We start from the raw sequence: 27,715 nt of genomic DNA, 5'->3' as shown, positions 1-27,715 counted from the left end.
CGGGGTAAAATATACCATGGAATAATTGATTTTTTAACTTTAATATTGGTGTAAATTTGAAAAATTGGGGTAAGAAAGACATTGCGGTATGAAAGTGTAAAATGGGATGAAAGTATTAACATGGGGTAGAAGGGCATAAAGCGGGGTAAAAGTGTAAAATATTGAATACTACTTTCAACATGGGGTACAAAGTGTACAATATAAGATAAAAGTGTTAACATGGGGTAAAAGTGTACAATATGAGATAAAAATGTCAATATGGGGTAAAAACGTACAGTATGGGGTAAAAGTAGTAACATGGGGTACAAGTGTATAAATTGTAGTAAAAGTGTACAATATGGAATAAAAGTTTCAATATGGGGTATAAACTTACAAAATGGGGTAAAAGTGTACACCACGGGGTTAATTCGTCAATGGGTTAAAATTTACATATTTTTTTTTTCTTAACATTTTCTTTCTTTTTTCTCTCTTTTTTTCCCCCCTTTTTGAAATAGGAAATGAAAAAAAAAATTTCTCCCCTTTTTTTTTAAAAAAAAAAAAACAGGTATTAAATCTTTTCTTGGCGTTGCTTTTGAGTAATTTTGGCTCATCGAATTTATCAGCGCCAACAGCGGACAATGATACAAATAAAATAGCCGAAGCTATTGAAAGAATAGCACGTTTCATTGGTTGGATCAAGCAAAGTATTCTTAATCTACTTAAGATGATGCGAGCCAAACTCACCAATCAGATATCCGATCAGGCGCCAGGTGAGGGACCGTCCAACAGTTGGAAAGAAGGTTTATATCCAATCAGATCGCTTGCTGTGTGCGCTGTGTAGTTCGTGACACTGTCTTATTATTATTATTATTATTATTATTATTATTATTATTATTATTATTTCGTCCTTGTCTCGTACCAGTCAATCGAAAAAATTTTTTTTTGCTTCCTATCATTTTTCCCCCTATATTGAGTTATATTGATTTTTTTTATAGATTTTTTTTTAAATGGTAATTTTTTTACCACTTTACCCCATACGATAGAAATTTTTTTTTTAGACAAGAAAAATTAGAGAAAGAAGCAGGCGCAAAGTGCCTATGTCTAGGGTTTCGTGGCTTTTTAAATTCAGATCAAAATATATGGGTGAAGGATCCGAAATGTGACAGTGTCACATTTCAGAAGTTGTACAGTTGACTTCCAGTTTCGTTCTGTAGGAGGGTTTTTTTACGACGAACAAACAGACATACAGACGCCAAAATGGTAATATATAGGTGTATGATCCGTAATGTGACAGTGTCACATTTCAGAACTCGTGCAGGTGACTTTCAATTGACTCTAAGAAGGTTTTTACGACGAACAAACAGACATACAGACGCCAAAATGGTAATATATAGGTGTATGATCCGTAATGTGACAGTGTCACATTTCAGAACTTGTGCAGTTGACTTTCAATTTCGTTCTGTAGAAGGGTTTTTACGACAAACAGACATACAAATGCCAAAACGTTAATATATGGGTGAAGGATCCAAAATGTGACATCGTCACATTTCAGACGTCGTGCAATTTTCTTTCGGTTTGTACGACAGACGGACGGACGCCAAAGCGAAACTATAAGCCTTTCGGCCCTAGGCCACGAAACCCTAAAAATGATAACATGAATAATTTCTTATTTTTTTTTAGCCTTTAAAAGCTCTTTAAATAGAGAAGACACCTGTGATGAATTTTTTTGGCCCCTCGCGCTGCCATGGTACCTATGGTACCATAAATACCTATGGTATTTTAGAGGACTTCGAATTTCGCGCAACGGAATTTATTTCAATATTTTTTGTGTTTTTAGATGATGTGATTTATTTGAAAAAGTAATTTTCGTAATTTAAAAATAATTTTACAAATAATTCAAGTGATATTTTGTTTATAAATTTTTTTCGAAAATTACTGTTAAATTAGTAGTGAAATAGTGAAAAAAAAAATTTCTCCAAAGTAAAAAATGATTTTTTTTTTTAAATTAATAACTTGAATTAAAAAAAAAAATTTTTTTTAATAAAAATATATTTTTTTTTTTATTGAAAATGAGTCGTTTTGACTGGGACGATTATTATCGTTTATAATTATATTTATATATATATACGCAACGTTTTTTAAACGCTAATTTTGCTTTTGATTTTTTATACACGATAAAATAATTTTTTTTTTGATTTAAACAGTTGACACCGACTAGCTGCTTTCACAAGTTGAATTTGAAATGGATATTAGCCGAATTAATAGAAATTAAAAAAAAAAAAAGAAAAAATTTTTTTAAAACATTGATTTGTAGTTTTGCAGTTACTCGTTTGTCCAGGTAAGTGGAGGCAATGTGGCCAAAAAACAAGACAAAAAAAAACAAAGTAAATACATCAATTTTAATCATTTAGAAATATTTATTATTGTGAATTTTTTTTTTCACAGACACAAACATACATTTTCAAAAAATGTGGTTAAAAAAAACAATTATAATTTCTAAGACACAAATTAGAAAAATTATTTTTTTTATTTTTTTGCAAAAATACAAAAAAAAAGTAATTACAATTTGTATAAAAATGGAATTAAAATTAATTAAATATATATATATATATATAATATATATATTTAGAAAAAATTATGTTTCACTTTTGAAAAATAACATACAAACACTCTGTGGCTGAAAAAATGTATTTTCCCCCCCTCCTTAAAAAAAAATAAAAACCTCAAGTGTATAATTTTCTTTTTATTTTAAAAAATAATTTTTTTACTCTCGAACGGTTGCTTTTTTTATTCGTGGCGCTCGTGCGGCTTACAAGGGCTGAGAATCGCATTTAAGCATGTGACTCGCAAAAATTTTTAATTTTTCATTGTGAGTCATTGACGAAAAGTTGTCTTTTATTTTTCATTAATAAATTTAGAAAAAAAAAAAATTTCAAATTATTTAAATTGAAAAAATTTAATTATAAATTAAATTAAAAAAATTTTTTTCTACTAATAAATAAATAAATAATTTTTGTCAATAAAAAAAAAAATAAAAATTTATTGTAAAAATATTATTTTGTTTATTTAGACTTTTTTTGTGAGATTTTATTAAGACAACTTTTTGCCAATAATATTTATATTATTATTAGCGTGTCTTTCTTCGTAGGAGGGCAGTTCTAGTGACTTGTGCGATATAGGCTACATTGCCTGTACTTACCTAATTTTATTTTAAATTTTCAATTATTTTTTTTTTTTTTTACTTTTTTTAATTATTATTAATCATTATATAATTGTCAAAAGATTGTTAAAATTATGTTACAGTTATTTTTTTTTTATTAGAATTATTTCCAATAAATTATGTAAAAAAAATAATTAAAATTTAAAAAAAAATTATTTTGAAAAAAAATGTAAATTTTGAAAATTTTTTTTCAATTTTAAAAAATATTTTTTTTTTTTTGACAATAAAAATTGTACAAGAGGAAATAATTCTAATATGATTTTTTTAATGTTCGGACTAGCATAATAAAAAATAAATTTTTTTTTTTAAATTCTAGTGACACTAGTCCGGACACTAAATATGTATTTCTTTTTTTTTTTAAACCCTAAAGCTTAAGTTATGCATGGCTCAAAATTTAATCTACATTTTTGGAAAAAAGAAGAATTTGAATGAATTTTTTTTTTTTTTTTTGAAAATTTTGCACGATTTGAACCAAAGAAAAAAATAGTTTTAAACATTTAAAATTTTTTTTTTTTTTTTTTAACAAGTCCAGTAGAAATTATAATAAAAATTCCTAATATTTTTAAAGAAAAAGGGTTTTGCAAATTGCAAAGCAAATGCCAACGAATTCGTAGCTTTTTATGCATAAATTGTTCTAGAAGGTCTCGATCATGATGCAAATTTGGATCTCACTGATGGTGATTTAGATGTATTTCGTGACAAAAAGAGCGTCAAGGAACTTAACAATCAATTTGAAGTTGCAATTGGCGATGGAATGGAATTTACAATTCATGGTATTTAATTTAAAAAAAGTAATATTTAAAAACAATTTATTTTTTTTTCTTTTTTCAATTATTGTATTACATTATTGTTGATTTTCGGTATGGTATTAACCATAAATTGCCAATAGTATCAATGAACAAGCGTTGATAAGGTAGAAATCTGAATTACCGACCGTTGTTAAGGTAGGAAACTGAATTACCAACCGTTGGTAAGATTTGAATCTGGATTACCGACCGTTAATAAGGTAGAAATCTGAATTACCGACCGTTGGTAAGGTAGGAAACTGAATTACCAACCGTTGGTAAGATTTGAATCTGGATTACCGACCGTTGATAAGATAGAAATCTGAATTACCGACCGTTGGTAAGGTAGGAAACTGAATTACCAACCGTTGGTAAGATTTGAATCTGGATTACCGACCGTTGGTAAGGTAGGAAACTGAATTACCAAACCGCTTGGTAAGATTTGAATCTGGATTACCGACCGTTGGTAAAATTGAAATCAGTATTACCGACTGTTGGCAATTCATGTTATTATTTTACTTTTTTTTCTATTTTTAAATTAAAAAATTATTAAATTATTAATAAATTCTTAAGAAAAACTGTTGTTTTTTTTTCTTCTTCTTTTTTTCTTGTAGGAGATCTTAAGAATAAAATAAAGAAAGGAAGCCTATGTTTAAACAACACAAAAGGACTCGTCAATTCGTTGAATCATCGGGATTTTCGATTGGATCATGACTACATGAATCACAATGAGGATGATACCATCAGGTAATTTAATTATTATTTTTATGAAAATTTTTTTTTTAAATTCCATTTCTGCATTAACGACAGGGGAAAAATTTTGTCGTCGTTTTTTTTTGAATACTGTAAAGTGTTACTTTCGATATGCCTTCAATATTTTTAATTTTTTAAAAGAAATAGTTAGATTTCTACATTACCGACTGCGGTACATTTTTGTGGGTGTTCTTTCTCGAATAGTGTAGGAGATATTTTTAAAAATTTATTGTAACATTCTTTTATTTAAGATTCAAATTAAATGCCACCGGTATTTTATTTCGAAAATTGACGTTATAAGTCAAATTCCTACATTACCGACAGATGTTAATTTTTTTTTTTATTAATAAAACTTTTTTTAAATGAATTAAAAATTTTTAATTTTAAAAAATTGTTTTTTAATTATTAATAATTTCAATTAAAAAAAAAATTTCACAGTAACAAATCGTATGGGAGTCACCAGAATCGATCATTTAAGAACGAGAGTCACAAAGGTAGTTTGGATTCATTGGATGGCGAAGAAAAAAAGGATGCAAGTAAAGAAGATCTTGAGGAGGAAGGCGAGTACTTTTTTTTTGTTGTAATATTAAATAAATATAATAATTAATAATTTTTTAATAATTAATTTTGGACTATAAAAAAAAAATTATTGTAAATTTAATATAAAATAAAAAAAAAATTATTATAATTTTTTTTTTTTTTTAAATGCAATAATTTAATTTTATAATTTTTTTTATTTTTAGATTTAGACGATGAGGGCGAAGAAGGTGAGGAGGAAGAAGAAGAGGAAGTACCAAGAATAATACAAACAAACGAAGAGATAATTGACGACTATCCAGCTGATTGTCTTCCCGAGAAATGGTACAAGAAATTTCCATTTTTGGCTGGTGATGAAGACGCCCCATTTTGGCAAGGTTGGGGTAATTTGAGATTAAAAACCTTCCAGCTCATTGAAAATAAATATTTTGAAACTGCCGTCATCACAATGATTCTGTTGAGTAGTATGGCACTGGTAAGTTTAAAAAAAAAAAAAAAAATTTTAACACTGGGGTAAAACGGTAATCAAGTACCACTTTATCCCTTTATAAGTTTTTTTTTAATTAAATAGTCTCGCGGGGTAAAAACAACACAATAAATACAAGTAGGGAAAATTGAACACGGGGTAAAAGTGTACATAGGGTTCAAGTAGGGTAAAACTGTATATGGGGTAAATTCGTCAATTAAAGTAAAATTTACATAAGCCAGTAAATTAGCTAAATTCATCAATAAGAAAAAAAGTTACATAGAAAAAAACAAAATTGTGAATCGGGGTAAATTTGTACAAGGGGGTAAATTTATACATGGGGTTAAATTAGTAAAATTGTAAATTTTTCAGAGAAAAGAAATCTTATTAACAAGAGATTGAGATTTTAGTTAAAAATTGTACACAAGGGGTAAAACTGTACACGGGGTAAATTGGTCAAACGGGGTGAATTGGACATTTTTTTTTTTATAAAAATTTTTTTTTTCAAGGCTCTTGAGGATGTTCACCTTCAGTCGAGGCCAATACTTCAAGATATACTTTATTACATGGACAGAATTTTCACAGTGATATTTTTCTTGGAAATGTTAATCAAATGGTTGGCTCTTGGCTTCCAGAAATATTTTACGAACGCTTGGTGTTGGTTGGACTTTATAATCGTCATGGTAAGTCCTTAAAAAAAAAAAAATTAGTAAAATTAATTAATAATATTATAATATAAGAAAAAAAAAATTTATTTAAAAAAAAAAAGAAAATTCTACATGTTAATTTTTTATTAGTACATATGTTATTAGGAAAAATTTTTTCACGCAGAGATAAAAAAGAAAAAATTTATTTGGATGAAAAAGGTAGTAAATATAGGTATTAGTTGAAAATGTATTTTTCTTTTCTTTTAGGATGAAAATAGAACGTTGATATATTTTCAAAATTAAAAATATTATTATATATATTTTTTTTTTATTATTCCAAATTTTGTGCTAAATAAGAATAAAAATTTTGAAAAATAAATTATTATTATTTGATTGGTTAATTAATTAATTATTATTGGAAATAATTAGATCAAAAAACGAAGAAAAAAAAAGAAAATTGTATTTAATAAAACGTGATTTAAATCCTGAAAGGAACAATTAAAAAAAAAAAAAAAAAAAACAACTAAATATATAGTTAGAGAATAATCATTTTTTTTTCCAATAATTGTTCAATTTTACAAGAAATTAATTGAGATGCTGTTCAAGAGACTAGGAGTCTGAAGCTGATATTTATATATATTTTTTAATGATAAATGTAATTTTAATTTTAAAAAAATTTTCTATGAAATTGATGATGATGACGATAAGAATGATGATAAAAATAAATAATGATAATAGCTTTCGCTGATCAATCTTGGGGCAATATGGGCCGGTGCTGCTGACATTCCAGCCTTTCGTTCAATGAGAACATTGAGGGCCTTGAGGCCCCTACGTGCTGTTTCTCGCTGGGAAGGGATGAGAGTAAGTCAACGGTCCAGAGGATTCACAAAAATCTTGTGAAATATATAAAGAAAAGAATTTTTTTTCTCGAAATTTTATATTATTACAAAAATTGCTTGAAACTAATTAAATCACTCACAATTAAATTAATTTAGTAATAAAAATTTACTCCAATATCGAAATAACTCGATTTTTATTAAAAAAAAAACTCGATATATCGAAATAACTCGATGTATCGAAACAATAATCGATATATAAAAATAACTCGATATATCGAAACAACAATCGACATATCGAAATAACTCGATGTATCGAGACAAAAATCGATATATTGAAATAACACTTTGTATCGAAACAATAATCGGTTTATCGAAATTATTCGATGTATCGAAAAAATAATCGATATATCGAAACAACAATCGATATATCGAAATAACTCGATGTATCGAAACAAAAATCGATATATCGAAATAACTCTTTATATCGAAATAATAATCGGTTTATTGAAATTATTCGATATATCGAAACAACAATCGATACATCAAAATTACTCGATCTATCTAAAGAACAATTGATACATCGAAATGACTCGATATATAGAAACAATAATTGAAATTTCAAAATAGCTCGATATATCGAAATAAATCGATACATCGATACTAAAATCGATATATCGAAAAATTAATTGATACGGTTAAAAAAATATATTTTTAGTGAATTTAATTAGTTGAAAAAAATTGGAAATGAAAAATTGCAAGCTTCAGCTTTCTCTTGTAAAAGAAAATAATAAAAAATAATAATAAAAGAACGCTGATGCTTGAATGTGGCATATTGTTTTGCTTTTCTAATGTGCAGAGGTTCACTGGCGTCCAAACTACTTGGTGTCTGCACTGATACTGGAGTTTCTTGTTGTATTTTGCTATATTGTCTATTTAAAAAAAAAAAAATTTATATATTTATATACATATATATATTTTCTATATATTTATATATATATATATTTTTTTTTGTCTCAAATTTCTCAAATTGTTATTATGGTAATACTATATATTTGTTGTGCTAACGAGTAAGGTTATGCTTTTGTCTGTTATGTGGGAAATATTTCTCAATTGTTATGTATTAATATATTACTAATAATTATTAATATTATTATTATTATTATTATTACTTATTAATACTAATAATAATATTAATATTAATCGTGTTATTTCTTGTTATTACTGTTTCTATATACTTCTTCACGATAATTGACTGAAATTTTAATACATTATTAAAAAAAAAATGATTAATGAATATAAATAATCGAAAAATTAATTTTTTTAATAAATAAATAATTATTTATATAAATTTAAAAAAAAATTCTTTTATATATATATTAATTAAAAATAAATTGAAAATCAAAAAAAAAAAAAATAATATTCTGTTTTAGTCTATAAAATAAAAAAATTTGTATATTGAAGATTATGTAAATTATTTTTTATTATTGTTATTATTATTATTATTATTATTATTATTATTATTACTATTATTAGTATTATTATTTTTAATCAGGTAATTTTGCAGAATAAAATTATTTTCAGTCAAATATTTGTGGAGCAAAGTAACGAAAAATTTCATCTGTTTCAGGAGGATGCTGATTTGTTGTTGTTGATAATTTCATTTAAAAAAAAAAAAAAAACTCTTTTTCCTATAAACGCCCTCTATATCATAATTATTATATATATATATATAATTATTTCGCGTCTTCTAGTTGTTTCTGCGCTGATTGTTGTATATCTACTGTTGTACTACTTCTACTATATTCTAGTGTACTATAACTTTCTGTATACTGTATTATATAATTGTCTGTTGTCTATTTATATAATATATATATTTATTGACATTACGAAACGAAAAAATCCCATAAAAAAAAAGAAAATTTAAAATAAAATAAAACAGTACTCGAGACTTTTTTAAAACAAAAAAGGACGAACCGTTATTTAATTATAGAAAGCAACTTAAAAGCTCTAATCGACTAAAAGTTGTAAGTCAACTGAAAGCTTTGATTTCATTGTAATTTTTCCAAAAAAATTTTAGCAAGTTTTTTTTTTTTATTTACTAAAAGGGACTAAAAGCTCTTGTTTACTAATTTAACTAAAAGCTCTTGTTAATTTAACTAAAAGCTTCTGTTTACTAATATTACTAAAAAGCTCTTGTTTTTTAACTAAAAGCTTCTGTTTACTAATATTACTAAAAAGCTCTTGTTTATTTAACTAAAAGCTTCTGTTTACTAATATTACTTAAAAAGCCTTTGTTAATTCAACTAAAAGCTTCTGTTTACTAAAATTACTAAAAGCTCTTTTTTAACAATAAAAATAAAAACTTTTGTTAACTAGTATTACTAAAATTATTTATTAATTTAACTAAAAGCTTTTTTTAAAACTAATATTACTAAAATATCGTGTTTACTTAAATTACTAAAAGCTTTTGTTTACTAATATTTATAAATGCTTTTAAATGGTAATATTAAATTACTGAAAGCTTGCATTTATTAATATTACTAAAAGCTTTTATTTACTAATATTACTAAATTCTTTTCTTTACTAATATTACTAAAAGCTTCTGTTTACTAATATTACTACAAAGCGTTTGTTAATTCAACTAAAAGCTTCTTTTTACTAATATTACTAAAAGCTCTTGTTTATTTAACTAAAAGCTTCTGTTTACTAATATTATTAAAAAGCCTTTGTTAATTCAACTAAAAGCTTCTGTTTACTAAAATTACTAAAAGCTCTTTTTTAACAATAAAAATAAAATCTTTTGTTAACTAGTATTACTAAAATTATTTATTAATTTAACTAAAAGCTTTTTTTAAAACTAATATTACTAAACTATCGTGTTTACTTATATTACTAAAAGATTTTGTTTACTAATATTTATAAATGCTTTCAAATGGTAGTATTAAATTACTGAAAGCTTGCATTCATTAAAATTACTAAAAGCTTTTATTTATTAATATTACTAAAATCTTTTATTTACTAATATTACTAAAAGCTTTTATTTACTAATATTACTAAATTATTTTCTTTACTAATATTACTAAAAGCTTTTCCTTACTAATAATTTAATTTTTTTATTTATACTTCTAAAAGCTTAAACTCAACTAAAAGCTTTTTTTCAAAAAAAAAAGCTTGAAATTAGCAACAAAAAAAAAATTTGAAAGTTTTTTTTTTCTTTACTTTATTTGCATTTGGGATATAAAAAAAGTGTTCTGAAAAAAATTTCTACTTTCAGTTCAACTTTCAGCTTAAGTCGAGAGCTTTTTTGTTCAAAGGTGCAAGCTGCTAATTTTGCTGATTAACAGGAAATGAAAATTTAGTTTTTTTTTTTTTATTTTTATTATTGAGAGATGAAAAAAAAATAACGTAGCTTTAATTTTTTTTTTGGCTATGACTCGCTCTCGTTTCTCGCTCGCAGGTGTCTCTCATTAACTTCGTAGCATCGCTCGTTGGCGCGGGCGGAATCCAAGCCTTCAAAACAATGCGGACCCTAAGGGCCCTAAGGCCACTAAGGGCGATGTCTAGAATGCAAGGGATGCGGGTATGTAGCCCACCGTCTCAGCCGACCTCATTTACATTATTAACATTTTTTTTTTTTTTTTTTTTATTTTATTTATTATTTTTTAATAATTAAATTTTATTTTTCCTTTTTTTTTTTTTATTTATTATTAAATTAAAATATATATGAAATCCAAAAAAATATTACTTAATCAAAATATATTATTAAATTAAAAAATATTACTAATTTAAAATAATAGTATTAAATCAAAAAATATTTTCAAAAAAAAAGAAAAAAAAATTATTATTTAATCAAAAAATTTTATTATTAAAACAAAAAAAATATATTTTTTCATATAAAAAAAAAAAAATTTTAATCTTCTCCTGTATTTGACTTGAATTTTTTGCAAATTTTTGTTTTATTCAGTTTAGTAATAATTTATTTACTATTCAATCAAATACATATACATACATAATATTTAAATCTCGCATTTTTTTTTTTTTTTTTTTTTTTCAAACACTCGACGTCATTTTTCTCGTTATGTAGTGATTGATATTTGCATTAGATTTATCATTTTAGATTTTTTTTTTTTTTTTTTTTTTTTATAAATAGTTGAGAAAAAAAAAAATAACACGGCTATACATTGACATGACACTTAGGTTCGAAAAATATATATATATATTTTTTTTTCGAAAAAAAAAGAAAAAAAAAACATTGCACGTGTTATGCATTTAGGCTGCCAAGTGAATGCACAGCTTCGATCCAGTAGATGATTTTTAAGAGGAGAGAAAGAGAGAAAAAAAAATTAGTTTAGAGTTAACTAAATTTAGTTTAAAAAAAAAAAAAGATAGTGATTCAAAATATTATAATAATAATAATAATATATTGTCAAATATATTATTATACTTAATTATATTATAATTATATTTACAGTAAGAGAAATGATATTTATTTTTCTTAGAGTCAAAAAAAAAAATTTTATTTGATTTAAATAAAACATTTTATTTGTGCTAAATTAAAATTTTTATTTGAAACAAATAAAATTTTGTTTATGCTTAATTAAATTTTTGGAAATAAATTAAAAAAAAAAAAAAAAAGTAAATTAACCTCTGAAATAAATATATTTTTATGTTCAATAAATATATTTATTATTTGTCTAAAAAAAAAGAAATATTTCTCTAGGTGTAAAATTATAATTTATATTTATAATTATAATTTTTCATCTTAATTATAGTACAATTGTAATAATTAGTATTATAATTAAAAAATAGGTGAAAAAAAAATTAGAATTTATAATAAAAAAAAAAAAAAACCGTTTTCTAAAACTTTAAAGGTCGCTGAGACATTGGGTGTGTAGAATTCTGTCATGCCCATATACCCTGACACTTTAAAAAAAAAAAAAAAAAAAAAAAACCCAATTACTGTCTTTAACTTTCTATAGTTTCTATTGAGTTTTTTTTTCATGACATTTTTGCATGATGTTGTTCAATATACTCAACATATAATATAATTAAGACATGTAAGTTTTTTAATTTTGTTTTTTTTTTCTTTTTTTGTTGCTTATTTTATTTTTAATTTTTTTCTTTTTTGTTTTTGTTATCATTGCATTTATGTGACACGTTCTAAAATTCAATGTGTCTGTGTGAATGTTAAATGTTTTTTTTGCCGTCTATGTTGTAAAATGCTTGTTGCAAAAAAAAAGAATTTTTTTTTGCTTTCATGCAATTGGGCCTTTGCAAAAAAAAAAAAACAATTATTTTTGTTTCTAAATATAATTAATTTTATATATTCTTAAATTAAAATATTAATTTTATTTTTAAATAAAATATTAATTTTTTTTATTTTTAAATACAGACAAAAAAATCTTCACCTAGAACAGCGATATGTTTCTCTAAAATAGTGAAAGTTTTCGCTATTCTAGAGAAATATATCGCTGTTGCAGAGAAACTTTTTGGCTGTTCTAGGTGAAGATTTTTTTATGTTTAAAAAATTAGTTTAATTATTCAGTTTTAAATTATATTATATTGCTTTTTTGAATTATTATTATTATTATTATTATTATTATTATTATTAAACATTTAATTCAATTGTTAAAAAAAAAATTCTAAAAATATAAAACAATTTATTTATTTTTATTTTCTTTTTTACAAAATAGAATTATTATATACAGAAAAAATGTTAATGATTTTCTTTTTTTCTCCCATTTTTTTAAATAACAGGTTGTCGTGAACGCTTTGGTCCAAGCTATTCCATCTATCTTTAATGTGCTGCTCGTCTGCCTTATTTTCTGGCTAATCTTCGCCATTATGGGAGTTCAACTGTTTGCTGGAAAATATTTCAAAGTAAGCGAAGAAAAAAAAAGGAAAAAATAAAATAAAAAAAATTCATTAAAAAAAGGAGGAATTTTGTAAATATAAGCGATTTTATTTTTTTCGGTCGGAATTCGGTCAGAATTCGGTCAAATTTTCAATAGATCCATAGAGGGGGATATTTTTTTTTCTTTTTGTTTAGAAATTCTTTTCTCTTGGAATTCGGTTGAAATTCGGACGAAATTCGGTCGGAATTCCGTCAAATATTCAATAGATCCTATGAAGGGGATTTTTTTTAAATTCGAAATACTTTTCGGTCGGAATTCGGTCAAATATTCATTAAATCATTTGAGGGGGGAATTTTTTTTTATATATTTAGGAATTCTTTTCGGTCGGAATTCGGTCAAATATTCAACAGATCCATAGAGGGGGATTTTTTTATTAAAGACTTTTTTTTCGGTCGGAATACGGTCGATATTCGGGCAAATATTCAATCGCTTCTTTGAAGGATTCTTTTTTTTTTTAAATTTAGAAATTCTTTTCTGTCGGAATTCGGTCAAATATTCAATAGATCCATAGAGGGGGATATTTTTTTTTTTTGTTTAGAAATTCTTTCTGTTGGAATTCGGTTGAAATTCGGACGAAATTCGGTCGGAATTCCGTCAAATATTCAATAGATCCGATAAAGGAGATTTTTAAAAATTTTTAAATACTTTTCGGTCGGAATTCGGTCAAATATTCATTAAATCATTCGAGGGGGGAATTTTTTTTTATATTTAGAAATTTTTTTCGGTCGGAATTCGGGCAAAATTCGGACAAATATTGAATAGATCCTTTTAGGAGGGACATTCTTATTAATTTTTTTTATTTATTTTTTTTTTTAATTCTTTTCGGTCGGAATTCGGTCAAATATTAAATAGATTCTTTAAAAGGGGGGAATTTTTTTTTTAGTAATTGATCTGAGTGTAAATTTTTCTGAAAAATTAAATTTCTCAAATTTACAGTGTGTCGATGCAAACAAAACAACGTTAAGTCACGAGATTATTCCCGATAAAAATGCATGCATTGCCGAAAATTACACCTGGGACAATTCGCCAATGAATTTTGATCATGTTGGTAAAGCTTATCTGTGCCTCTTTCAAGTAGCCACCTTTAAAGGATGGATTCAAATTATGAACGACGCCATTGACTCAAGAGAGGTGAGAGTAATTAAATTTATTTTTAAAAAGAAATTTTTTAAATATAATAAAAAAAATAATAATAAATACAAAAAAAAATGTTAAATTAAAAATAAAATTATTTACTTTATTTTTATAAATAATAAAAAAAATAATTTAAAAATATTTTTAAAAATATTTAAAAAAAAAAACCGTTTTGCTTCTTTCTCTCTCTATCTCTTTTTCAATTCGACAGGTTGGTAAACAACCAATTCGCGAGACAAACATCTACATGTACCTCTACTTTGTATTTTTCATCATCTTCGGATCGTTTTTTACACTCAATCTATTTATTGGAGTTATCATTGATAATTTTAATGAGCAGAAGAAAAAAGCCGGTGGTTCACTTGAAATGTTCATGACTGAGGATCAGAAAAAATATTATAATGCTATGAAAAAAATGGGTAGTAAAAAACCCCTAAAAGCCATTCCACGTCCGAGGGTAAGTACAAGAGAAACAAGTTGTAAATTCAAATGTTCATTATATATAAACATTTTGCTTCCTCTTTACGATTAGCAAAAAAAAAAATTTTTTTATGAAAAAAATCAAATTTTTCCCTTTCTGTTAAAAATTTTTACCAAAAAGTAGAAAAAAATTAAAAAAGTGTACAAAATTCTGAGTAATTTGAAAAAAAATTTAACTCTCTAGCTTAAAAATTGTCTGAGTTATGGCTGTGGCAAGAACCCGGTTTTTTTTACCAAAAAAAACCGGTACACTTTTTTTTTTGGATTTTACGCTTCGGATAACGATTTTTCGAAAAAACTGCCGAAAGGAAAGTTAAAGCTGACTAAATTCTGAAGAATTTGGAAAAAAAATCAACTCTGTAGCTTCAAAAATTGTCTGCGATATGGCGTTGGTAAAAACCCGGTTTTATTCTAAAATCGAGAAAAAAAAACCGGGTTTTTACCAACGCCATATCTCAGACAATTTTTGAAGCTACAGAGTTGATTTTTTTTCCAAATTCTTCAGAATTTAGTCAGTTTTTTCGAAAAATCGTTAACCGAAGCGTAAAATCAAAAAAAAAAAAAGTGTACCGGTTTTTTTTAGTAAAAAAAACCGGGTTCTTGCTACAGCCATAACTCAGACAATTTTTAAGCTAGAGAGTTGAATTTTTTTTCAAATTACTCAGAATTTTGTACACTTTTTTAAAAAAAATTTTCTACTTTTTGGTAAAAATTTTTAACGGAAGGGAAAAATTTTTTAAGAAAACTAAATTTTTTATACTTTAAAAAATTTCGTCATTATAACGAATTAAGAATTAATTTTTGTTTTTTATTTTTCAGTGGAGGCCACAGGCAATAGTGTTTGAAATTGTGACCGATAAGAAGTTCGATATGATAATTATGTTATTCATCGGATTTAATATGTTGACAATGACAATGGACCATTATAAACAAACGGAAACATTTAGCAATGTTTTGGACTATCTTAATATGATATTCATTGTGATATTCACCAGCGAGTGTCTCATGAAGATTTTCGCATTACGCTATCATTACTTCAAGGAGCCATGGAATCTCTTTGATTTTGTTGTTGTTATATTATCAATATTAGGTAATGTAACGTAATGAACAACATCAGCTGTATAATTCGAATGAAAGTGATTCCAAAAAGGAAAAAAAATTTTTTTTTTTTGTTATTACAACAAAAAAAAAAAAAAAAAAAAAAAAATGGAAATCCTGTTTAGCTTTCTGCTAGAATTTTTTATACATATTTTTGCTCTCTTACACAACACAATTTTTTTTTTTGCACGTTTTTATAGTATTTCATTAATTAGTCAAAAAAAAAAAAAAAAAAAAGGCAAACAGGTGCGACATTTCATTCGAGTTGCAACAGCTGATTTATATCATTACGTTATGTAGCCTTACATTGATGTGATTTTTTCTGTCCAAAAAAAAATTTCCATTCCCAATTTGACCCTTCCCCCCCCCCCCCTTTGAGGATTGTCAATATTTCACAATTTTTTGGTTCCAAATCACAAAATTGGAAATATTGACAAAAAAAAAAAAATAAAAATGGTCCGAAATTTCGGGTAAGATTTTTCCAAAAAAGAGGTTTGTTTTCATTCTAACGAATCACGTATCTAAAATTTAGATTGAATTTTTTATTAATTAAATTTTTTTTTGATCTTGTAATTTCATTAACATTTTATCTAGAAAACACTTTTTTTTAATCTAGAAAATGAGATAGTAAAGAAAAAATATTTCAGGAATTTTAAGAATTTTTTCTAAAAATTACATTACCTGAAATATTTTTTTTTTTTAGCAGAATAGTAAATTATTATTTTTTTTTTCGAATAATTCAAATTATTTTTGCGACACTTGGCTTTTAAAGGAATGGTAATTAAAAAAAAAAAAAAATTTTTTTTTCTCTACAGTAGAATCATAAAAATTGTGATGCTCCACAATAAAAGTGAAAAAAATCCACAAAAACATTGCTTTCCATAAAAAAAAAAAACAATTATCATGTGCAGTAGATCCGTATTGACACTGCGCATGCGCAATAGATCTTAATTTATAATTTCTATGCGCAATAGATCTTAATTTATAATTTCTTTGCGCAATAGATTTTACTTTATCAATGCGCATGCGCGATAGATCATAAATTACAATTTCTACGCGCATAAGATTTGTATTGACACTGCGCATGCGCAAAAGATCAGTATTGTGAAATTACCTTGTGCATTATAACCGTATTTGGTACTGCGCATGTGCAATAGATCATTATTGATAATTTCAAATATTTGCGCAATAGATCTATATTTGTAATGCGCATGTGCAAAATAGATCAGTGTTGCTAATTCTACATGAGCAAGAGATTAATATCCATAATGCGCATGTGTAATAGATCACAACTGACAATTTTACATGCGCAGTAGATCCGTATGCTCAATGCGCATGCGCAATAGATCAATTATGACAATTTCCGATGCGCAGTAGATCAATATTAAAAAATAAAGATAAATAAAATACAAATAAAATTTTTTTGTAATTTTTAGCGGGAAATTCAACGGAATTTCGTTGAAAATTTGTTTATAAGAATTGAATAATTTGTTGCAGAGCACACAATTTTATAGTTTTTATTCTAAAAAAAAAAATATATATAAATTTTTTTTCAATTCACACGGAAAAACAAACCCTGAACACCACTTATAAAATTCCATGAAACTCTGGAAAAATTTATTCCTTAAAGCACGAAACATATTGCATGTTCTCAATAACAAGAGCATGTTTTTTTTTTTTTTTTTTTCTATCTAAAATCTTCCTTTATTAGAAAAATTTTTTATCCTTAAAAATGCATGTGATATTTACTGAAGAAAGGATGGAGGATAATAATAATAATAATTTTTTTTTCTCTCTTTCTCTCTCTTTTAGGATTGGTCCTGAGCGATATTATTGAAAAATATTTTGTATCGCCAACATTGCTACGTGTTGTGAGGGTTGCAAAAGTGGGTCGTGTTTTACGTCTTGTTAAAGGTGCAAAGGGTATTCGTACATTACTTTTTGCATTGGCCATGTCATTGCCGGCACTATTCAACATTTGCCTCCTACTATTTTTGGTGATGTTCATATTTGCTATATTTGGAATGTCATTCTTCATGCATGTCAAGGATAAAAGTGGACTCGACGACGTCTACAATTTCAAGACATTCGGACAGTCGATGATATTGCTGTTTCAAGTAAGTTTTAATTTTTTTTTTTTTTTTTGATTTTGATAAAAGAAGTTTTAGTTTTTACCAAATTTTATAAATTAACAAAAAATTTGTTTATAAAAGCGTCGACTCAATTTTTTCAATGAGAAATCGTAGAACTTGAAAAGATTCCCTGGAAGAAATTCCCTATAGCTCAAATATATGCGTAGTAGATCTTTATAGAGTCTATACACATGCGCAGTAGATCCCTAAAAATCGAATACAATCGCAGGATAACTTTTTGGAGTCTATTTATGCGCAGTAGATCTTTTTGAGGTCTATATATGCGCAGTAGATCCCTATAGTTTAAATAAATGCGCAGGATATCTTTACGTAGTCTATACATGCGCAGTAGATCTCTAAAAATCGAAAACATTCGCAAAATAACTATTTTGAGTCTACATATGCGCAGTAGATCCCTAAAAATTGAATACATTCACAGGGAAAACTTTTTCAGTTTATATATGCGCAGTAGATCTTTTTGGGATCTATACATGCGCAGTAGATCCCAGTGTATCAAATACAAATAGATCTTCTTGCGATCTAAACGCAATCAATAGACTCCAGTGTTTCAAACACATGTGATCTTTTTGGGTTCTAAACGTGCGCAGTAGATTCCTATAGCTAAAATACATGCGCAAAAGATCTTTTTGGTGTCTACGCATGCGCAGTAGATCCCAATGGGTCAAATACGTGCGCAATAGATCCCTATAGCTAAAATACATGCGCAGTAGATCTTTCTAGGGTCTATACATAGGATTTTCGTCAAAATCTGATGGAAATCGAAAATTCCAAGGGAATCTTTTCAAATGTAACGATTGTAGGTGTAATTTTTTTTTTTTTTCCTATGTATTATTCGTTATTGTACAGATGTCAACATCAGCTGGCTGGAATGATGTATTGGACGGCATAATCAACGAGGAAGATTGTCAAGAGCCAAACAATGAAATTGGCTATCCAGGAAATTGTGGTTCATCAACAATTGGAATTGCCTATTTATTATCGTATTTAGTGATTAGTTTCCTAATTGTCATCAATATGTATATTGCGGTGATATTGGAGAATTATTCACAAGCAACCGAGGACGTTCAAGAAGGATTAACTGATGATGATTATGATATGTATTATGAAATATGGCAACAATTTGATCCTGATGGTACGCAATATATTCGATATGATCAGCTATCGGAATTCTTGGACGTTCTTGAACCACCATTACAAATACATAAACCAAATAAATATAAGATTGTATCGATGGATATACCAATATGTAAGGGTGACCTTATGTTTTGTGTTGATATCCTCGATGCTCTCACAAAAGACTTTTTTGCAAGAAAAGGCAATCCAATTGAAGAGACAGCCGAATTGGGTGAAGTACAAACAAGACCCGGTGAAGTTGGCTATGAACCAGTATCATCAACATTATGGCGACAACGTGAAGAATATTGTGCACGTCTTATACAAAATGCATGGAGAAAACATAAACAACAACGACTAGGTGGTCCAAGTGAAGAAAGCGATGATCCCGATATGGATCCACGCGTTAGACAAACTGCCGTACTTGTCGAAAGTGATGGTTTTGTCACTAAAAATGGACATCGTGTCGTTATTCATAGTCGTTCGCCAAGTGTCACATCACGCACCGCCGATGTTTGATCCTCGTTACGCTTTCCTCAATAATAAATAAAATAAAATAAATAATAAATTTCCAAAAAAAAAATTAAAAAATAAATACGAGGAGATGAATTTCAAAAAAAAATAAATAAAAATAAATCGCACGTGCGTTATGAAACTACTTAACAGCCTTATAGTTGTATAATACAAAAAAAAAAAAATAATAAAATTCCTCCAACGAGTTGCCTTTTTTATCGACTGCACGAGTGTGTCGATCGGAGTCGACCGTGTCCGAGGATGCACAAAACAAAAACAAAAAAAAAAAAAAAAAAAAAAAAAAAACACACAAACACTTGAAAATAAAAACTCAGGCGATTCGTCGGAATAAACGCGTGTACGGGTTTTTACGAAAACATCCGACCGAATTAAAAAAAAAAAAAAAAAAAAAAAAAAATTCTAACAAAATATCCAAATAGCCTTCTCTTCCCCCAACACCCTCCAAATAAAATAATCTGTCCCAAATCAAGGTTTGAATCTTTTATCGAAAGAAAAAAAAAATTGTCCAACGAAAAACCTAACCTAAGGATTTCATGTGCTTCCCCAACTTTTATGAAATCTGCCAAGCTTAGGTCATTTTTTTTTTTTTTTTTATCAATTATTAACTGTAATTGAAAAAAACAAAAACTGTCAGAATCTTCCCCTCTTGCAGTTTATTGTATTTTTCTTGATAAAAAAGAGACATTGCGCATGCGCAATAGATCCGAATTTATCAATGCGCATGCGCGATAGATAATAAATTATAATTTCTATGCGCGAAAGCTTCTGTATATTGACACTGCGCATGCGCAAAAGATCAGTATTGACACTGCGCATGCACAGGTGATCTGTATTGACACTAAGCATGCGCAAAAGATCACTATTGTGCAAATTACCTTGTGCGATAGATCATTATTATTACTGCGCATGTGCAATAAATCATTATTAATTTTAAATGCGCAATAGATCCATATTTCCTAATGCGCATGTGTTATGGATTATTGTTACTGCGCATGTGCAATAAATCATTATTAATTTTAAATGCGCAATAGATCCATATTTCCTAATGCGCATGTGTTATGGATTACTACTGGAAAATTTCACATGCTCATTAGATTTGTATGCTAAATGCGAATAATAGATTATTATTAATTTCACATGCGCAATAGATTTATATTCTTAATGCGCATATGTAATTGATTATTACTGACAATTTTACATGCGCAGTAGATCAAAATACAATTGATCAGTATTGATAATTCCCCATCTGCGATCAATGTATTGATAGTGCGTATGCGCAATAAATCAATATTGACAATTTCACATGTGCAATAGATCAATATAATCATGCGCAGTAGATCCGTATTGGCGGTGTACATGCGCAATAGATCAGTATTGATAATTTAACATGCGCAGTAAATTTTAATTGTCACTACGCATGCGCAGTAGATCAGTATTGATAATTTTACATGCGCATTAAATTTTAATTGTCAGCACACATGCGCAGTAGATCAATATTGTCAGCACACATGCGCAGTAGATCAATATTGTCAATAATCATGCGCAATAGTTTTTTTTTTTTTGTTAAAAACCACTTTTTATAGAATAATTTATAATTTTTCACGAGTGTAAAAAGCAGTAAAACTTCCCTTAATCCATAAAATCGTGATTATCATAAAAAACTATTTTTTACACTCAAATTTTTTTCCGTTATTAAAAAAGGAAAAAAAAAGATACACCGAATTAATAAAGGACAAAATTTTCTCTACTGAATTGAAATTGACATTTGTCAGCAAGAAATGATTTAATCTTCCCCCGAAAAAATAAAATACGATCAAATTTTTTTTTTGAAAAAAAAATTTCTTTTTTGCGACAATTGTCAATTAAGAGATTCAAAGGGAAAACGATTTTTTTTTTATAACGAATAGTCTGATTGAATGAACAATCAAGACATTTCAGTTATAAATGATTCAATCCTATGATAAATCGTTTTTTTTTTTTTTTTTTAATTCTTCATAAAAGTATGAAAAAAATTATTTTTTTTTTATCAGTTATTTTATTATTTTTTTTTTATCAGACATTTATTTTGTTGCGGAAGAATGGAAATGAGAAATAAAAAAAACTTTGTGTGACCTGATACCGAAATGAAAATAATAATTATCGGTACAATCGAATTAAATATACCTCTCATCTGGTGCAGAATTTATGATATGGTGCGATAATTGTGAAAAAGAAAAAGAATTTTTTGCAATGTACTATAAATAAATAAATGAGAAGAAGAAGAAGAAGAAAAAAAAATATATATATTCGATTTGCATATTCGCTTTCTATGAATCGCACTCTTTTTTAATCTATAATTCTTGTAATTTTTAGCGGTGAATTTTTTAAATAAATATACCAAAAAAAAAAAAAAATAGAAAGAAAAAGTGAAAATAAATTGCAAAAACGTGTGTGCCCGTTTTTTCTTTTTTGCCCGTGAGAATAAACGTGTATCGTGTGATAGAGATGCGAATATGTATAGCTTTTATTATTAAAACTAAAGTGAAAAAAATAATTTTTTTTTTAATGTGAATTTTTGTCCTCGAAATAATGAGCCGCAACGACTTATAAAAATCGTTCAACACACGCTTATATTATATATATATATATATATATAATATATTATATATATATATATATATATATAAAAGGAAGAAAAGAAATATAATATAAAAAATCGTATCGAATATTGTTTCTTAATTTATCTTGGAAGGGGAGAAGAATCGATAACACAACTTTTTTATAATGAAAAATAAAAAAAAATCCTTCCGTAATCCTCATCAGTTTACGAAATTCAATTCTGTTTTTTAAAATTGATAAAATAGTATATAATAAACTCATAAAAGTCTATTGCGCATGTATTTATTGCATAGGGATCTACTGCGCAGGTATAGATCATTTTAAAACTCTATATATGCGCAGTAGATCCTTTTTGGAGAATATCCAAGTAAAATGGATTTCTATTGGTAGTATATATGCGCAATCGATCACTAAACATGCGCAGAAGATCATTATTAAATCAATATCTGCGCAATAGATCCCAATGGTCCAAAAATATGTTTAGTGGATCTTTATGAGTCGAAAAAAAAACATTCTATTTCCTATTCATAATGATCATTTTGAGTTTTATACTTGTGCAATAGATCTTTTCGAGCTCGATACATGCGCAGTAGATCCTGATGAGTGGAATATATGCGCAGTAGATGTTTTTGGGGGTCCACACATGTGCAGTATATCCTAATGTATCAAATACATGCGCAGTAGATCTTTTCGGGGGTCCATACATGCGCAGTAGATCCTGATGAGTCAAATACATGCGCAGTCGATCATTTCGGGATCTAAGCGCAGTTAAAATAGTTATTGAATTTCGTAATTGTCAAGGACTTTTCAGCGAGTGTCTCTCACCCGATTCAGCTTGCCTGCCGTCCCATTTTTTAAGCACCGCCTTTTTATGTAGGAAAAGTCCATTGTAAATCTTTACGCGCGTTTTAAAACATAAAAACCCACCAATGTCGGTTAATTAAATGAAACAAATAAATAAACATATAACGATGAAAAACGACGTAATGTTAAATAAAATAACTAAATAAATATTAACGATAAATAAAAATAAACTTTATAAAAAAAAATAAAATTATATAAACGCGATCCCATGAGTCGACATTCTATTATCTATTTATAATGAACGTAATTGTAATTTTTAAAAAATCGTATGCGATATATGACTATTTATTTATATAATTAATTGATTTATATAAATAATTAGTCATTTTTTTATTTTTTTGCGAATGAATGCGAATTATTTTTCTAATGCCCACTTTTGTGTGCGATAAAAAATTAAAAGAGAACACGCAGATCGTGATTTTTTGTTTCTATAATTTTTTTTTTTGAAAAAAACTGCTTCGCGTGTCCCAATTACGAATTGAAAGAAAGTGATATATATATATGTAAAAATCGCTTTAATGTTGTTAATTTTTTAAAATTGTTTCGTTATTTATCAAAAAAAAAAAATGCCTCATGGTTAATTATAATTAAAGGCTTGAAAAAAAATGTTATATGAATGTTATTGAAAAAAAAAAATGAATATATCAATGTTATTATATCTATTATCAATACTTTTAGTTGGCAGTTAAAAAATACTTTTTTATTATTGTAACGTAAACAAATATTATTATCAAAAACATGTTGAGTTTATGTTACAAAAAAAAAAACAGAATATAATCGTTGGTAAAATATTTGCAAAATATTTTATATTCTATGAAATTCAACGTTGAATTTCGCTTTGTTATTGAAAAAAAAAGTGTGATAATTTATTTTCTATTTTTTTTTAAGATTTTAATTAGGAAGAGAAGGCTATGGAATTTTTAAAGAATATACGAAAAGAATTATAATAATAATAATAATAATAGAAAGAAAAAAGGCATTGATGAACTGCGAGGGGGGGGGGAGAATGTAATGCATTAACGACAAAAAAAAAAAAAAAAATGTTCATTACTTTAAGCTATAGAAGCTCAAGCGACATGAAAAAAAAATCATTGTAAATTACTCGTACAAAAAAAAAAAAAAATTAATAAATAAAAATAAATTCACTATCGGTGTCGAAATCCGCTTTTTCGAAGAATCTTAGAATGCCTGTCGAACAAATCAATATTTCACATACTTTTTCTACATAGTTTTTTGCATTTTCAATTCTCTCCACGGGCGCGATTTATTATATATATATAGATATATATTATATATATTATATTATATATATATATAATAATGTTTGTCAAATAATAATAATAATAATAATAAAAAAAAAAACAACAAAAGATTCGTAAATCGTCGATTCTTCGAATTTAAAATTCATTTTTTTTTCTTCTAAATAATTGATTTTCAATATTAGATAATAAACCGATTTTGTTAATTTAAAAAAAAAAAAAATTTGAAATGTTTCGATTACTTGAAAAAAAAAATTGTTTTTTCACATATCAGAGAAATCTGTGATTATCAAGAATTCAGAGCAAAAAAAAAAAATTTAATTGTACAGAGAATTTATTATATAAAAAAAAAAGAAAGAAAAAAAATCTGAAGGAGGGGGTATCTATCTCAGCAGTAAAAAAAAAAAAAAAATTTATATTTTTTGTCAACTTACAATTTCATTTTAAGGAACGAAGTGATAAAAAAAAAAAAAAAAAAAAAAAAAAAATTGCGGACAAAAAAATATTATTGCATAAATATATAAAATATATTATATATATATATATATTGTTTATTAAAATAAATAAATTTTATAAGAATTAGCACATATACACAAAACACACATTGTCTGCGCAAAAAAAAAAAAAGCTTTAATAATGGAAATTTTTGACAAATAAAAAATAAAAGCACTTCTTTATTAATTATTATTATTATGTTATTATATCTGTGGAATGATTTAAAAAAAAAATTCTACAATTTATTGAGTAAATTGAAAAAAAAAAAATCTTTAATATTTTTAAATATTTATATAGTTTTTTTTTTTGTATATATAACTTTACGAATGTTATAAACGTATATATGTAAATTGTAATATATGAGAGAGAAAAAAAAAAAAAATGTTTACCATTTCGTATATTTTAATATATTACCCGAATTTCTGTAAAATTGTATAAAAAAAAAAAAAAATAATTAGTAAAAAGAACGCGGAGTATGAAAACTGTTAAAAAAAAAACAACAACAACTCTGAATTAATTTAAAAAAAAAAAATTCACAGATTTTCTCTTTTTGACCACATTTCTCTTAAAAATCGTTTTTTTTCTCTCAAAAAAAAAAAAAATTCACTAAGAAAAATGAAAATATTTCGAAACATTTCAAAAAAGAAAAAATTTTTTTTTATTACTTTTTAAAAATCGGTTTTGAAAATATTGAAAATTCAATTTAAATTTTGAAAAAAGCCCACTCTATCTCGAAAATTGTAAAATTAAAAAACACGAAATTTATTCACTGACCCCTTCACGAGTCGTCGTTCAATAATTTTTTTTTTTTTTTTTTTTTTGCATTACTAAAAAATAAATGCTTCAATGATTCTTTTTAGTTTCTCTAAAAATACTGTAATATGTGCAAATAATTCGAAACTAATCGCATAAATGAAAAAAAAAAATAATAATAATAATAAACGTATAAATATAAATATATATATATATTGTACATGTATTTTTCGATACTACTTCATCAAAGCGAAAAAAAACGAGGCGAACGAAAAAAAAACAGCGACTCTAGGCGGCCATAAATTTGAAAAAAAATATTTCCATTTCATTTTTTTTTGTTTTAGTGACAGAAAAAAATTAATTTCATTCAAATTTTTCCGCGCGCACTTTGACGATTGCGCATGCGCTTTAAAATCAATCATCGTGTGCGCGCAACGAATTTACAGCGCATGCGCTATTTTTTTTTTTTTTTTTTTTTTTAACGACAAAAGAAATATTTCTACTTTCAGCGTATCGAAAAAAAAACTTCCCCTAAAAAAAATCTTTTTCAAACGTGTTCATCAAAAAAAAAAAACGCTGAAAAAAATTTCTCTCGTCGTTAATTAAAAAAAAGAGAAAAAAAAATTTTTTGACAAAAATTTTTAAAAGCGCGGGGAGATAATTTGTAAATTTTTTAAATATAAAGAAAAAACCTAATGTAATATTTAAAAAATAAGGGAAAAAAAAATAAACTATAAGGGTAATTAAATAATAATAAAAAAATACGTATGTGTGTATGTACATTGTTTTTTCACGCGACCAAAAGGCTGTAATATATAAAAAAAAAAAAAAAAAGTTAGTTAATCTCTTTTTCCCCGAGCGTCAAATTTCCTCCCCCCCCCTGAAAAAAAAATTCTCCCCGCGATTTTGTCAAAAAAAAAAAAAAAAAAAACACGAAAACTTTGGCAATTTCTTGATCATTAAAAAAAAAAAACAGGGGCTTTCTAGAATCTCTCGAAAAAATTTCGTATCGTTAAAGTAAAAAAAAATAAAAACTCACATTCACTTTTCAAATCACGAGATAATAAATTTAATAGAAGAGCTATACTCTCAAATGTAAAGCTATTAAATAAATTTAAATATATATATATATAAAAAAGTAATTTAAAAAAATTTTTTCTTTTTTTTTTTTTTTAAATAAGCCTTTCGGCTAGTAATGAACAAGCAACTGCCATATGGGTCAAGCTAGATAGAAAAAAAAAGCTATGAATCCAATTTTAAAAAAAGCTAGTTATCCAAATATTACAAAAAAAAAAAACATAAAAAAAATTGTCCGTTATTCAGAAAGTTTACATAATTTTTCTACCGGTTTTCATTTTTTTAAATTGTACGCATGCGCATCGAAGGATCTACTGCGCATGCGCAAACGATTCAGGAAATCATGCGCATGCTCTAACGGTTCAGGAATTCACGCGCATAGAAAGATCTACTGCGCATGCGCAAACGGTTCTGGAAATCACGCGCATGCTCATTGATCTACTGCGCATGCGCACTACGTTTTTCGATATTTAACACCTTTTTCTCCCTCTAAATAATAAACACATTTAAAAATGAAATTTTGTAATAATTTTTATTAATTCTAAACCCAGAAAAAAAAACTGAAAACGGAACTAAAAAAATTATGTAAACATTTGCGATTGTAAAAAAAGCGTCCTTGCAAAAAAAAAAGGATATTCCTTTTTTCCAAATAAAAAAAAAAAAAAAAAACAAAAACGAAAAAATTGCCAGTAAAATATGAGTTATTTGCACATTATTATATAAATAAAAAGAAAAAATTAATAATAATAAAAAAAGGAGACGAAAAAAAAAATTGTTATAAATAATTTAAGCGTTCACAAAAAAAGGGGGGGTTGAACAAAGGGCGAAATAAAAAATCAGAATTTTTTTTTTTTACCAATTTAGAATTAAAAATCGGATCTCAAAAAAAGGACAACAAAAAAAAAAAAAAAAAACTTTTTTGTTAATACGATTTTAGTTATATAAATTCTTTATATATTTATTATTGTAATTATATGAAAGAAAAAAAAAATATTTATTATTATCGTAAATAGTTA

General features: G+C 26.1%; 1 protein-coding gene across 21 annotated transcripts in view; it reads left to right on the top strand.

Moving 5' to 3' along the window:
- LOC127290650 (sodium channel protein para) overlaps positions 1-26,656 on the top strand; it is a 76,502-nt gene extending 49,846 nt beyond the window's left edge. For 6 of the 21 annotated variants that reach the window (XM_051319365.1, XM_051319363.1, XM_051319376.1 and 3 more), the window contains 13 exons: positions 545-749; positions 3,838-3,972; positions 4,599-4,731; positions 5,176-5,297; positions 5,481-5,749; positions 6,250-6,423; positions 10,684-10,806; positions 12,984-13,106; positions 14,078-14,272; positions 14,487-14,732; positions 15,575-15,845; positions 17,666-17,970; positions 18,853-26,656. In XM_051319365.1, the coding sequence (XP_051175322.1) occupies positions 545-749; positions 3,838-3,972; positions 4,599-4,731; positions 5,176-5,297; positions 5,481-5,749; positions 6,250-6,423; positions 10,684-10,806; positions 12,984-13,106; positions 14,078-14,272; positions 14,487-14,732; positions 15,575-15,845; positions 17,666-17,970; positions 18,853-19,638 (3,087 nt within the window). In that variant the 3' untranslated portion in view covers positions 19,639-26,656. Of the gene's footprint in view, positions 1-544; positions 780-3,837; positions 3,973-4,598; positions 4,732-5,175; positions 5,298-5,480; positions 5,750-6,249; positions 6,424-7,125; positions 7,249-10,683; positions 10,807-12,983; positions 13,107-14,077; positions 14,273-14,486; positions 14,733-15,574; positions 15,846-17,665; positions 17,971-18,852 lie in introns of all 21 variants that reach the window. The other 15 variants (XM_051319361.1, XM_051319359.1, XM_051319374.1 and 12 more) reach the window with 5 other exon arrangements.
- Positions 26,657-27,715: the final 1,059 nt, after the last annotated feature.

Source organism: Leptopilina boulardi, unplaced genomic scaffold (genome assembly GCF_019393585.1).
Source record: "Leptopilina boulardi isolate dan_hultmark-lab unplaced genomic scaffold, ZJU_Lbou_2.1 LbouV2_78, whole genome shotgun sequence".
In the NCBI taxonomy this organism is placed as follows: Eukaryota; Metazoa; Arthropoda; class Insecta; order Hymenoptera; family Figitidae; genus Leptopilina; species Leptopilina boulardi.
The sequence above is the reverse complement of the archived record's forward strand: the minus strand, read 5'-3'. Positions and strand labels throughout refer to the sequence as shown.